The 13,642-nt window shown below is 24.0% G+C and overlaps 6 protein-coding genes across 6 annotated transcripts, besides 21 other annotated features; all 6 read right to left on the bottom strand.

Annotated features, from left to right (window-relative positions):
- CMU_011840 (uncharacterized protein) lies at positions 1 to 1,135 on the bottom strand (the record flags this gene model as incomplete). Its single annotated transcript, XM_002142545.1, has 1 exon — positions 1 to 1,135. A coding segment is annotated over one exon (1,135 nt), but the record flags the coding sequence as incomplete, so codon positions are not given.
- Positions 1,079 to 1,116: a sequence feature (AT_rich).
- A 26-nt stretch (positions 1,136 to 1,161) lies between the features above and the next one.
- Positions 1,162 to 1,214: a sequence feature (AT_rich).
- Positions 1,215 to 1,328: 114 nt separating this feature from the next.
- Positions 1,329 to 6,161, bottom strand: CMU_011830 (uncharacterized protein; the record flags this gene model as incomplete). The annotated part of the gene is made up of 1 exon (XM_002142544.1): positions 1,329 to 6,161. The coding sequence occupies one exon, from the start codon at positions 6,159 to 6,161 to the stop codon at positions 1,329 to 1,331; it is 4,833 nt and encodes a 1,610-aa protein (XP_002142580.1).
- Positions 6,162 to 6,171: 10 nt separating this feature from the next.
- On the bottom strand, positions 6,172 to 7,959 carry CMU_011820 (uncharacterized protein; the record flags this gene model as incomplete). The annotated part of the gene is made up of 1 exon (XM_002142543.1): positions 6,172 to 7,959. The coding sequence occupies one exon, from the start codon at positions 7,957 to 7,959 to the stop codon at positions 6,172 to 6,174; it is 1,788 nt and encodes a 595-aa protein (XP_002142579.1).
- Positions 7,315 to 7,348: a sequence feature (AT_rich).
- Positions 7,960 to 8,150: 191 nt separating the features above from the next.
- Positions 8,151 to 8,205: a sequence feature (AT_rich).
- Positions 8,206 to 8,209: 4 nt separating this feature from the next.
- Positions 8,210 to 8,241: a sequence feature (A-rich).
- Positions 8,242 to 8,294: 53 nt separating this feature from the next.
- Positions 8,295 to 8,334: a sequence feature (AT_rich).
- Positions 8,335 to 8,402: 68 nt separating this feature from the next.
- Positions 8,403 to 8,436: a sequence feature (AT_rich).
- A 63-nt stretch (positions 8,437 to 8,499) lies between these two features.
- Positions 8,500 to 8,575: a sequence feature (AT_rich).
- Positions 8,576 to 8,632: 57 nt separating this feature from the next.
- Positions 8,633 to 8,685: a sequence feature (AT_rich).
- Positions 8,668 to 9,773, bottom strand: CMU_011810 (tRNA pseudouridine synthase A family protein; the record flags this gene model as incomplete). The annotated part of the gene is made up of 2 exons (XM_002142542.1): positions 8,668 to 9,549; positions 9,657 to 9,773. The coding sequence occupies 2 exons, from the start codon at positions 9,771 to 9,773 to the stop codon at positions 8,668 to 8,670; spliced, it is 999 nt and encodes a 332-aa protein (XP_002142578.1).
- Positions 9,551 to 9,645: a sequence feature (AT_rich).
- Positions 9,772 to 9,834: a sequence feature (AT_rich).
- Positions 9,835 to 10,058: 224 nt separating this feature from the next.
- Positions 10,059 to 10,351: a sequence feature (AT_rich).
- CMU_011800 (uncharacterized protein) lies at positions 10,347 to 11,819 on the bottom strand (the record flags this gene model as incomplete). The annotated part of the gene is made up of 1 exon (XM_002142541.1): positions 10,347 to 11,819. One exon carries the CDS (start codon positions 11,817 to 11,819, stop codon positions 10,347 to 10,349), a length of 1,473 nt encoding a protein of 490 aa, XP_002142577.1.
- Positions 10,388 to 10,481: a microsatellite.
- Positions 10,505 to 10,531: a sequence feature (AT_rich).
- Positions 10,836 to 10,883: a sequence feature (AT_rich).
- Positions 11,124 to 11,161: a sequence feature (AT_rich).
- Positions 11,181 to 11,209: a sequence feature (AT_rich).
- Positions 11,310 to 11,444: a sequence feature (AT_rich).
- Positions 11,650 to 11,673: a sequence feature (AT_rich).
- Positions 11,809 to 11,871: a sequence feature (AT_rich).
- A 127-nt stretch (positions 11,872 to 11,998) lies between these two features.
- Positions 11,999 to 12,034: a sequence feature (AT_rich).
- An 11-nt stretch (positions 12,035 to 12,045) lies between these two features.
- On the bottom strand, positions 12,046 to 13,605 carry CMU_011790 (signal recognition particle receptor subunit alpha, putative; the record flags this gene model as incomplete). Its single annotated transcript, XM_002142540.1, has 1 exon — positions 12,046 to 13,605. One exon carries the CDS (start codon positions 13,603 to 13,605, stop codon positions 12,046 to 12,048), a length of 1,560 nt encoding a protein of 519 aa, XP_002142576.1.
- Between the last annotated feature and the right edge of the window lie 37 nt (positions 13,606 to 13,642).

Raw genomic sequence — 13,642 nt, 5'->3', positions numbered from 1 at the left:
TTCCTAGTTTTGAAATAAACGTTGAAGTTCCCTTTAAATTAGATTCATCTTTATATTTAACTTCATCTTCATAGTTTGAAATAGTCGAAGCATACATCTCTCTATTAGATGCATCATCAAATAACTCTCTTAAAACAATATCCTTATCTTTATCTTGTATTTTATGATCATCTAATTGCTCTAAACTATCTAGTGATCCATTAGTAGAGTAATCTTCATAATTCGTTTTTGCAGGTTTATAAGAAACTTCATACACCAAATTATCTCTAAATTTTTCAAGTATTTTTGATGGTTCAAAATTCCGTTGTCTTTTTGACTTTTTACTTTCTTTTAAATCAACTTTACTTTTAGTTTCATGAATTACATCCTCATCGTTATGTTTAAGTTCAAAATTAAAAGTTTTATGCAAAGTTGGATCTATTCTAAGTGCTTGAGATATATCACTTTGTTGAGTTACTTCACTAAAACTTTCAACTTTAGATTGATCATACTCTGGTGAATTGTTTTTATCTATAAATGATTTATCTTTACTTTTGTCTATAATTTCTCCTGGTGGTGATATTGGAGAATATAAAGATTCCTCAAATTGATGTAAATTAGAATTATTACTGTCTAATTGTTCAGCTTCTGAAACCTCAACTTCGTTGTATTCAGATCCTTCCCCATAAAGTCCTTTAAAGTCACTTGGTAATTTAATACTTGAATCAAGACTACTTACTTCACCAGAATATGGTAGTTCAGATGTATCTGATTTGTCAAAACTTTGGTATACAGGTTTTTCTAAAATACCAGAAGAATCTTCATTTATGTCTTTTTTTCGTGATTTTTTCCCAAATATACTAAATAATTTTTCGAAAAAACCAGGTTTTTTTTTTAAAGTTTCATCATTTAAACTTGTTTTACTATCTAACATGTCTTGTTTGTTCATATCAAGTGATTCATTACCTAAAAAATTATCTATTTTAGCCGATGTCTTTCCAGATTGACTTATTTTATCTATTTTATTACTAGAATTACCTGGTACTTCATTATCTGATGAAGAATATTGATATGAAAATTTAGAATCCGCAATAACCACATATATAAAAAAAGTTAGTAATATTAATATATAATTATGTTTCATATAAACTCTCATATAAGATTTAGAAATAAAGCAAATTCAAATATAAATTCTAATCTTATAATTTTAATAATTTCTTAAAAAATAATTTTTAGATCCCTAATGGCGTCGTGTCCTTTCCTGAAATTAAACTTATATAACTATAATATAAACTATGAAATTTTTAAAAGATCAATATCATAAATGGTTACAATGAGATGCCAATTTATTATAAATAATTTGCAGCTTCTCTTTCAGCATTTGCAATTTCTTCACTAGTAAATAAATCAGGTCTCTTTCTCATTATACTAGATTTAAGCTTTGGAGGGAACTTCATAATCCATTCCCTTTCATTTTGAGCCTCCTCAACTTCTCTTATTGTACCTAAACTTCTTCTTCTTTTAGAATTATTATTATCATTCTCTAGTCTTTCTTCTCTTGTCCCCCTTAAGTTCCCTCTAACATACTTTTTACTTGAATCTGAATAACTATTTCCTTCAAACTCTAATATATTGTTTTCTTGACCAGGTACTTCATTAGTATTGTAATACTGTGTTTTACTATCTTCTAATTCAAATTCATTCTTATTATCATGAAGATTCTCATTTTTTAAGTCATTTATTGGGTGTTCTACTTCATCATTTATTAATTTATCTGTAGAAGTTTGAACATTATTGGGAGATGAATCAAATGTTTGAATACTTTGCTCCCCTTTATCTAATAAAGGGCCTTGATCTTGTTGTATTTCTAATTGATTATTTCCATCATAATTATTTAAGGGAATTTTGTGACTTGTTGATAATGATTTAACTTCGTTTGAACTGCTATATTTCAACTGTTTAGTTATATCATTAATTTCAATTTTTAGTTTTTTTTGACCGTCTTTTACTATATCTATGCTGGGTAGTATGCTTGAAATATCGGAATCTGATTTTTTAGAGCTCATTTCTTCAATAATTATTTTTTGTCCATAATTAGTAGGTGGTATTTCTTCAAGTTCAATATCTATTAGTTCTGGGTTTTGAGTTATAAGTAACTTCAATGAGTTATGAATCGAATTTAATAGACTTTGTAAATTGTTTTCCTCTTCTTCTATTGCTATTATATCAGAAGTTAGAGATCTCTCACCTTTATTTTTGGAGTTTAAAACCTGCAAATTACCAATCATATTTTTTATTTTAAGTTGTTGCTCATCTAGTTTTTTTAATTTTGGTGATAAAACCCTGAAACTTTTTTCTTCAGCTAATTTTTGAATTTCTTCACGTATCATATTAACAATTTGTTCATCAGATATATATTTCTGATATGAGGAAATTTCAGGTTGAATATATGTATCTAATTTTTTTTTTTTCGGACTGTTACTTACCATATTTGATATACTCTGTTTTAGTCTACTCATAGGTTTACGAAATACTTTCCTACCAAGTTTATTTTGGTGCAAATCAGAACTAAAAAGTGATTTGGATTCTATAAATCCACGAGGTTTAATTTGTTTTTCAGTTTCATTAATCATTTCCCTTGTATTTTCTTGTTCATTCTTAAGTTGAGAAATTGCATTCTTAATAGATTCAATAACTGATTTAGATTCCATAAGTTCAAGTGGTTCAATTTGTTTCTCAGTTTCATTAATCATTTCCCTTGTATTTTCTTGTTCATTCTTAAGTTGAGAAATTTCATTGTTAATAGATTCAATAAATGATTTAGATTCCATAAGTCCAAGTGGTTTAATTTGTTTTTCAGTTTCATTAATCATTCCCCTTATATATTCTTGTCTAGTCTTAAGTTTAGAAATTGCATTCTTAATAGATTCAATAAATGATTTAGATTCCATAAGTCCAAGTGGTTTAATTTGTTTTTTAGTTTTATTAATCATTTCCTTTGTATTTTCTTGTTCATTCTTAAGTTGAGAAATTGCATTCTTAATAGATTCAATAACTGATTTAGATTCTATTGGTTCAATAGATTTAATACGTCTTTCAGTTTCATTAATCATTTCTTTTATAGATTTTTGTTTATCTCTAACTTGAGAAATTTCATTTTCAATAGATTTAGTAAGTGATTCAGATTCTATAACCCCGAGAGGTTTAATTTGTTTTTCAGTTTCATTAATCATTTCCCTTGTATTTTCTTGTTCATTCTTAAGTTGAGAAATTTCATTGTTAATAGATTCAATAAATGATTTAGATTCTATTGGTTCAATAGATTTAATATGTCTTTCAGTTTCATTAATCATTTCTTTTATTTTTTTCTGCTTCTCTTTAGTGAAATTTATAGCAGTTTTTAAATCTAGATCCTGAAAAGGGATACTATCATGAATGATACTAGCATCTGACATTTTATTTTGGTTATGAGGCACATCATAAATTACTCTTTGAGAGGATTGCTCCACAAAACTACCACTAGGAATATTTTTATCAATTGAAATCTCTTTTATTTTCCCACCATTATCTAGAGAATTAGTATTATAACCCATTTCTGGAATAATATTTTCTATCCCAGCTTTCTTATATTCAATATCAGAGATTATTGAATTTTCATGAGATTCATTAGTTAAATTTTCATTGTCATATCCAGACCTTAGAGAATCGTCTACTTTCTTAAAAAATCCGTTATCTTGAATATCTTTTATACCTTCCTTTCCTTGTTCCTCAATATATCCTGTTTCTCTTTTATCTTTTGTTTCATAGATGTCTTTTAATATACCATTATTGAATTTCGAAAACTCCAGTTCATCCTTATCTACATTCCTATATTTTTCGTTATGAAAATCATCAAATAAATGATGACTTTCAGTAGTTAATGTATTTTCTTCAGGTAAATATTCAGTTATTTCTTCAGTATCAACAATAGATTGTATATCATCCATATTTAGATGTTTGTTGTTTTCATTTTCAAAGGCTGGTTCATATCCAACAAAATCAGTTTCAGACATGACTACATCTCCATTATTTGGAGTCTCATTTACTATTTGAGTTATTTGGTTATGATATTCATTATTGTTTGATCCAATATCACCTATTCCTGCATGTTGATTTACATATTCTAGATTATCATGAATCTTTTCATTTTCAGGAGGTGCTAAAAAACCATCTTTTTCTGTATCCACATTTGATTCACCAAATTCTTCTATTCCACTGTTATTTTCTACTTCTGCTAATTGATCTCCAAATTCTAGTTTGCCATTATCCTCTTTATTTATATTTTCTTCTTGTTTGTACTTTCCACTTTTACTTTGATATTCTCCCTGGTTCATATTCTGTTCAGATTCTTTATATTCATGTTTAATCAAATCAAGATCTTCTGTATCCAATTTTCTTGTTTCTCTATCGTTTACATATTCATAAATAGATTTATTGTTGCTCCCAATAATTTTTTGATTCCCATCAATTATTGTAGCTTTATTGCTAAGATCATCCCAGTCATAAAGAACTTTATCCTCTTTACCAGTTGTCTCTTCATTATCATCTTCAGAATATTTCTTATGAGTTCGAGATTCTTGCCCTATATAATTATTAACTAATTCTCTGTTATCTTCATCTTCTTTATCTTCTTTATAGCTTCCAAATAACTTTTTTTCATGAACTACATCATTTCCAACAAATTTTTCCTCTTGATTATTTTTTAATCCTTTATCTTCATGACTATCACCATCCAACCCTATTTTTTCTCTATCTCTAGTAAAATCACCCAATTTTTTATCTAAATTACTATTAGTAAGATTTTCACCATCTTTACTTTCTACTTCAAAATCTTTATTTCTAATCTCTTCATCACTATTATCAGTTACTCCCTTGTTATTTTCATTGTTACTCCTAAAATATTCTTCATTTTCAATATCTTCATATTCGCTTAATTTCTCCTTACTATTATTAGAACTTTTATCATATTCATCTTCTTGATCAATCTCGCCACCACTTTTCAAATACCTCTCACTTTCAATTCTATTATTATTGTATAACTTATTTTCATTATTATCAATAAACTCTCTATATTCATCACTTCCTCCGAGATACTCTCTATTGTCAACTTTGCTATCCTTAATTAACTCTCTTGCTAGATTTTTATCATCATTTCTTTCTCCTTCACTATAAATTCCAAAATATCTATTTTTAGTTTCCTTATCTTTACCTGATTCCCCTATATTTTCGTTATCTTCATTTTCTATTATAAAATCCTTAAGAGTTTTTTCATTATTTTCATTTAATTCTTCTTTAGTATTATTAAATTTTCTACCTTCATTATTAGTTTCTAAATTTTCACTTTTAATGTTGCTATCATTAAATTTTTCTTTATCATTCTCTACTATAAAGTTTTCTCTATTGATAATATTTCTATTATCTTCACCTAATTCCTCCTCTCTAATGTTATTACTTAATTCCTTTTCATTTTCATCCTCTATTTCAGTCTGTCCTTTATTACTAACATATTTATGATCTCCAAATTTCTCATAATTATCTCTATATGTTTCATCAAATCTTCTAGTCTCATTAATTCCAACCTTATTATCTCCATTTTGTTCTTTATTTTCATCAGACTCCTCGTTATCTCCATTTTGTCCTCCATTATTATTAAATCCTTCATTACCTTTCATTCCCAAATAATTATCTTCATTTTGTTCATTATTAATAAATTCTTCACTTTTATTTATTCCCAGGTCATCATCTTCATTTCGTCCTTCATTATTAATAAATCTTTCATTACCTTTCATTCCTAGATTATTATCTTCACTTTGTCCTCCATTATTATTAAATCCTTCATTACCTTTCATTCCCAGATAATTATCTTCATTTTGTTCATTATTAATAAATTCTTCATTTTTATTTATTCCCAGGTCATCATCTTCATTCCGTCCTTCATTATTAATAAATCCTTCATTACCTTTCATTCCCAGATAATTATCTTCATTTTGTTCATTATTAATAAATTCTTCATTTTTATTTATTCCCAGGTCATCATCTTCATTCCGTCCTTCATTATTATTAAATCCTTCATTACCTTTCATTCCTAGATAATTATCCCCACTTTGCTCTCTATTATTATTAACTCCTTCATTTTCCTTCATTTCTACATTATTATCTCCAATTTCTCCCTTGATCTTCATTAAACTCATTATCACCACTAGTTTCTATTTTCTCATCATTATTAAGTTCACCGTCTTTTTCAAACTGATTATTTTCAGTATTGATAATCCAGCCACCTTCTTTAGGGCTATAGGAAAGAGATTTTGCAGTGGAAGGTATAACACTAAAACCACTAGCATCAACAATTTTTAAACCATTACTCTTAATATCATGTACTGGAATAATTCTTAAATCAGGTCTTTCCTGAAAATTTGATTTAATTCCACCTACTAAATTAGCAGATTTTATAATCTTTGCTTTATTAAACCCTTCTAATAAAGTAGCCTCTAACTTTTGTTCTTTTTTTGGTAAAGTTTTCTGTGGATACTCTATTTTACTATAAATATTATTTTTATCTGTTATAAATTTTGATTGTTTTTTCAAAATTGGTCTAATTTCTTTAGAGTTTTTATTTATTTCTTTATTTATTAATGTATCAGATTTTGTTTCTTTCTTTAAATCAATTGGTGTATCCCCAATATTTTCTTTAACTTCAGTTTCAGCAATACTTATTGCTTCTTCCTCTTTTATTTCTGAATTATTAGGAATATTAATTTTTTGTAGTGTAGCAAATGGATCTTGTAATACTATTGCTGTATCCTCTAAATTTTTATCTTCCAAATCCTTCATTCCTACTTTATAAGCATAAAATAATATCTTCCTAAAGTGTTGATACGCTAACTCTACATTATTCTCTTCTATAATAAATTTTTTTAACAAATATTGCTTTATTATATTTTGTATACCATCTGGAAATTTATTTTTTCTTAAATTATAAAACAGATACTTATTTAATTCCAAATCGTTATTATTTCTAATACTATAAATAAATGCTACTAATAGCTCAAGTTGTAGCTCAAATGGTAATTTTTTCCATAAATCAAGGGAATGATTAGGGACACTAAATAAAGTCTTAAAAGGTTCTATATCTATTCCAGGCTTATAAAGTATACCTAATTTGCATAATTCCATTCTAGCTTCTCTTATACCTTCATCTGATGGTATCTCTAATTTCTCTGGAGCATTCATTGATGAAATAAAAGCATTAACAAATAGTTTATGATTTTCAAATTTTGAATAATTTAACTTCTTTTCTATTAAAAGATATAAAATATAATTATTTAATATACGGATTTGCAGTAAAAGTGGTAATGATTCCCAAATTACCAAATCATCATAATCTAAAGTTAATAGAACTTCAACTGCTAAAGGATATAATTGTTTTGGATACTCTATCTTACTATATTTTGTAGGGGTACTCTTTTCCTTTAAATTTTCTAAATCATTATTATTTAAATTAGTGATTTCATTTATAGCTAATTCTTTTAAAGAATTAGAAATTAAATCGTTATCTTCCTCCAATAAGTCTTCGTCAAAATATAAATCATTGTAAAATATATCAACAACTTGATCAAGGAGTCTTTCATAACCTCTAATAATATGTTCTTTTTCCTTTTTTTCTTTTGGGGAAAAATTTATAATATTTTCAGTGATATTTGGTAGTTTATCTTTTGATAATAACTTTCCTGAAGAACTTTCACCAATTATTCTTGAAACTTCCTTTAAAGCATTCAAACAAAGCAAATAAACTTCAGATTTATTTAAATATGGTTTATGTATAGGTAATTGAACTTTACATTCTTCTAAAAACTCTTGTTTTGTCATAAAATTTGTTATTAAATGAGATGCTAGAAGAGCTATACTTGATTTATCTATTTGTGAACCATTTATTAATTCCATGAGTATTAAAGCCAAATAAATAACAAATTTAATACTCAGGAGCTTCATTGCACCACATAAAATCTTAAATCACCATTGTTATGGTAAAAAGATTCTATTGTCTAAATTTATAATACCGGCACTACACTACGTGTACTATGTATGCACCTCTACTTAGCACACTCACCCAAAAAAAAAAGGAAAAGGAAATCTTTAAAATTTAAATAACTATAACTATACTTAAATAATAAAGAAATATATATAATTGATATTTTCTTTTTCTCTTTCTTCTTTTTTTTTTTTAAATAACTAAATAAACATAATTATTTTCCAATGCATGCATCCAGAATTGTGTGTAATATTTAAATATATTCTCTAAATATATTATAAAATAAACATAAATGTACATTGGGACTTATTAAATTACCTAAACAAAAATTATTATATTAAAGATACTATCTTCCTTTAATATCTAATATATATTTTAAATAAAATTTTCCAAAATTATAAGACAAGAAATATGCTCATAAAAAATATGAAAAAAAAGTCTTGAATTATTCCTTATTTAAATCATAAAATATATTTATTAGAGATTATAATATATATAATTATAAATCTTTATATATTATAAATTTATGAGACAAGAATAAATATCAATTAAAGCTAACATAAGTAAATTCTAGAATCCCTTAAGTATATAAAATCTTTAAAATAATCTAATATTAATATTTATTCTATATTATTAATCATAAAGTTATAAAGTGACGTTCTAAATTTCATCTTTGCTATTTCAGAAAATAATGATGCAAATATTTTTAAATTAACTTCTGCAGGTATTTTATATTCTTTAAAATTACAATCCCATAAAATAAGTCCAATTTCAGAAGCCATTGGAAAAAAAGGTATCTCATCTTTATCAAAATAATTATCTAATAATTTGGTTATACATTCAGATCTAATTTTACCAAGTGATATTTCAAACAAAATACCTACCATTAATCTTACTTGATGCCAAAGAAAAGCTGAACCTATTATAGTTATAACTCCTAATTTTGTATCATTAATTGAATTATCAAAACTAGAAGATGAAATCTTATTATTATTAAATACTTCAACTCTAAAATCATAAATAGTTCTTACATATGTCTGATTTGGACGATTCTTTATATCCATTTTGCAAAATACTCTAAAATCATGAGTTCCAATAAATTGTTTGCATGATTTATTCATCTGATCTATATGATTAATATTTAATTTCGGAAAATAATTATGTTCAAAATTTTGTATTTGATCTATTGGAAATATATATTTGTAAACTCTTGAATCACAATCAAATCTAGCACTAAAGTTATTATTAACTTGACAAAATCCTAAAATTCTGATATCCCATGGTAATACACCATTAATCATTTCTTGATAATTGTATGGGGATGTATCTCTTGTTCGTAAATTTATAGAAATATAATTACCAGTAGAATGTACACCTTTATCAGTTCTTCCACATCGTATTAAATCACAATCTTCTCTATTCTTTATTAATTTTAATCTTAAACATGCATTATAAAATTCCCTTTCAATTGTTGGAATTGTTTCATTTTGATATGCCATACCCTAAAAAAAAAAATGAAAATTAATAATTTTATAAAATATTATAATTATTTATATAACTATATAAATAGTTAAATTTGTTTAATTAATATTAATAAACTTAAACTTACATAATAATTCGTACCAATATAAGATATACGAAATAAAAATCGAGATATTGTTACTACTGACCAATCTATACGTGAGATCTTTTGTTTTTTATTATAAATACTCTCTATATCTTCCATTTAAAGTTTATTAATTTACCTATTATCTATAATATATATTCTCAATTTTAAAAATTATATACCGCTATTGATATTACAAAATATTTAACACGCTCAAAAGATGTAAAATAAAGATCCTTTAGAAATATAACAAATTGTATATATAATTAGTCTATATATATGCATCAATTACAAATAATATAATCTATCTTATATATACAATTTGTTATATTTCTAAAGGATCTTTATTTTACATCTTTTCAGAGTGTTAAATATTTTGTAATAATTAGATTTTCTTTCTTTTTCTTTTTTAAAATATTATTTTTAAAATATCTTAAAGATAATATCTTTTATATTATCTTCTAATTTTTTTTAAATAGGAATTATTTAAATAGTAATGATAATAACAATAATTAATGATAATACAATTTCTAAATATATTAATTAAAATGAACTATCTTTAATTTATAGATTTTCTTTTTTTTATAAATAAATAATAGAAATATTTATTATTGTATTATAGGTAATCCTTAAAATATCTTTAATATTATATTGAATTCTTAATTCTTAAATTAATAAAATAAAATATTAAAATTATACAATTTTCCCATTATTAAATTCTAAATTTTGGTATTTAGAATATAATTGATCTATAATAGCTGTTATAATAATTATGAAAAAAATAACTCCAATATAATATAATGATATATAACTACAAAATAATATAATTCCAAAAATAACTGGTGGAATACATAAAAATATATATATTATTAATTTAACTTTCAAGGGTAAATTAAAAAAATATATAGCATCTTCAAAATTCTTAGGTGAAAATAATAATAAATCTTCATTTTGAATATCTGATATATTATTTATTTCATCTTCATTATAAATTAAAGGTAATTTTAAAATTTCATGATTATAATAATTACTTTGAAATTTCCATAAACATTTTAAAAATGCTATAATAGTTATAAACATAATACAACTATATAAAGTTGAAACTGAACCTATTAAATATTCTTGAGGAATAAAAATAGATAAAATAAAACATAAAGTAATAATTATAGCTGATATATAACCTTTATTTATATAATATAAATTTTCAATATCTTTATTATAATAATTTTTCCATTTTATTAAAAGTAAAAGATGAATATATTCCAAATCAGATGCTATACGTCCTATTGCTGAAAAACAAGCTGCTATTACAATTAATGAAGCTAATGGAGTTCTACCAATTAAATAAGTTGATATAATAAAAAAATTTCCTAATTTAAAAGCTTCACTATCTTTATTAAAATAATTAAGGACACTACATCCAGACCAAAGTGATATTATATATGTCAATGATATGATCAATATATTTGCTAATAAAATATAAATAATTTTTGAATTATTGATTATTTCAGGTTCAATATTATTAGGATTATTTCTAATTATAATAAATAATTTTTCATATCCAAAATTAAGCCACATAATATATTGTAATGCTAATATCCAATTTATTTCATCTGATTTTGGGAATTGGGATATAATAAACCAAGAAGAAGTTGGTATTTTATATATAAAAATAAAAATTGTTAAAATTAAGGGTATCATAATAATTATTAACATATATTTGATATATTTTTCAAAGTTTATCATATATAAAGTAAAAATAGTGAATAATGTTAAAATTATTGATAATATGATCATCTGTTGAAGTGGAGTAAACATTGAAATATGGATATAATTCATAAAAGATTTCTGATATACTAAAGAAAGATTAATAAGTGAAGAAATCATTCCACATTCCATAAAAATATATAATGATTCAACATATAAGCTTATAGAAGTTCCAAATAATTTTTTACACCAACTACTTAAATCTTTACTCTGAGGAAAAGATTGAAACATAATATTATAAATTATAATAATTGGAATAACATATAAAATAGATATTAAGATTTGAACCCATATAAAGTTATGAATCCCAATAGTAGATATAACTAATTCAGAACCATATGGTCCACCACAAATAGTAAAAAAAGATATACATAACATTGTAAGACACATATTTTTCATTTTTTTACTTTAACTATATTATATTATAAATTTAAATATTAAACATTATTTAGTTTAGTTAGATTATGCAAAATTTTTTTTGGGTGCATTTTTAATAAACTTTTTTTTTAGCGCTAAAAATAGAAATATAAGGTCTGTTAGAAAATTTTAGGATAAAAAAGGATTATAGATTATTTAGGATAATAAATAATAATAATAATAAAAGTAAAAAATTAGGATTCCAAAGTTACTTAAATATACTATTTACAACAGTAGATACAGGTAAAGTTCTCAGATTAAAATATTTCTGACCTGTACCAATAAAAATTATAGGTTGACCAGTAGAATATACCATTGATAAAGCTGCACCAATTTTATCATCTACTGTATCAAATTTTGTAAGTAATATTCCATCAATAGGCCTATTTGCATGATCTATAAGAAATTTATTAAATGTTTGAAGTTGATTTACAGCATCATTACCAACTAATGCTTCACCTACAAATATAACAAGATTAGGATTGTTAATCATAACTAATTTAGCTAAGGATTTCATTAATGGAACATTATCTTGCATTCTGCCTGCTGTATCAATTAAAACAATATCATATTTATTTTCTTTAGCATATAATATTGCATCTTTTGCTATAAATGCAGCATCTTTTCCATATCCTCTTTCATATAAATATACATCTAAACAATTAGCATGTGTTTTTAATTGTTCAATAGCTCCAGCTCTAAATGTATCACATGCAACAATCATAACTTTTAAATTTCCTTTATTTTTAAGATAATAACATACTTTAGCTAAATTAGTAGATTTTCCAACACCATTAACTCCTAAAAAAACAATTGAATATATTTGTCCATGACGCTTTGCATCTATTGCTTCATTTAAAACATCAATAATTCTTTTTGGTGATAAAATACGAGTAATTGTATCTCTTAAACAATTATCTAATATTGTATTAAGTTTTGTAAATCCCCCTTGAACTTTAACACCGATTAATGTTTTATTTATAGATTGGATTATATCTTCAGCTATTTCTGGAGCTACATTTTTTCCAATTAGACGTGATTTTAAATCTTGCAAAGGGTTATAAATAATATCTTTAGTAATAATAGTATTATTTTGTAATATACCAAAATTATTTGTTATCCAATTATTCCAAAATGACTTTTTTGTATTTATATTTTCTTCAAATTCATCAGATTCTGATTCACCTTGATAAAATTCTAATTTTTTTGTTTTAATTTCATTTCCATTATTTTTGAGTGAATAATCTAATTGTTCCATAGCTTTTTTTGTTATTTTTTGATGATTCCATTGACGTTCTTTTTTTCCTTTATTTGAAATATTTTTGTTTAATTCATAATTATTACTTTCATCTAAACTTTTAGATTTAGTCATATATTGTAGATCACAAAAATAAATTATTTCATCAAATTTAGATCTAAATAATTCAAAATACTCATGATTATCATGATTATTATAATTTGTATTTAAAATTTTCAAGATCTGTTTTTTTGACATAGTTAATATTTTATCAATATATGAGGATGATATATAACAATATATACCCTGATATATTACAACTAGAATCAAATCCCTATCATTTAAGATTGTCCAATTAACTCTATAAATATCATATTCATAATATTTTAAAGAGAGTCTATCCTCTAGGAATACTTCTTGTATTAATTTATTGAGAATTTCCAAATATAAAGTGAATTTATTTTCATTATTTCCTTTATAAGACCATAATATTAAGCCACCTTTATTAAATATAAAGAATTCATCAATCATTATTAAAAATTTACAAAATTGAATTTGATCTAGGATT

The sequence above is a fragment of the Cryptosporidium muris genome, genomic scaffold (genome assembly GCF_000006515.1).
Source record: "Cryptosporidium muris RN66 scf_1106632373469 genomic scaffold, whole genome shotgun sequence".
Lineage (NCBI taxonomy): Eukaryota > Apicomplexa > Conoidasida > Eucoccidiorida > Cryptosporidiidae > Cryptosporidium > Cryptosporidium muris.
The sequence above is the reverse complement of the archived record's forward strand: the minus strand, read 5'-3'. Positions and strand labels throughout refer to the sequence as shown.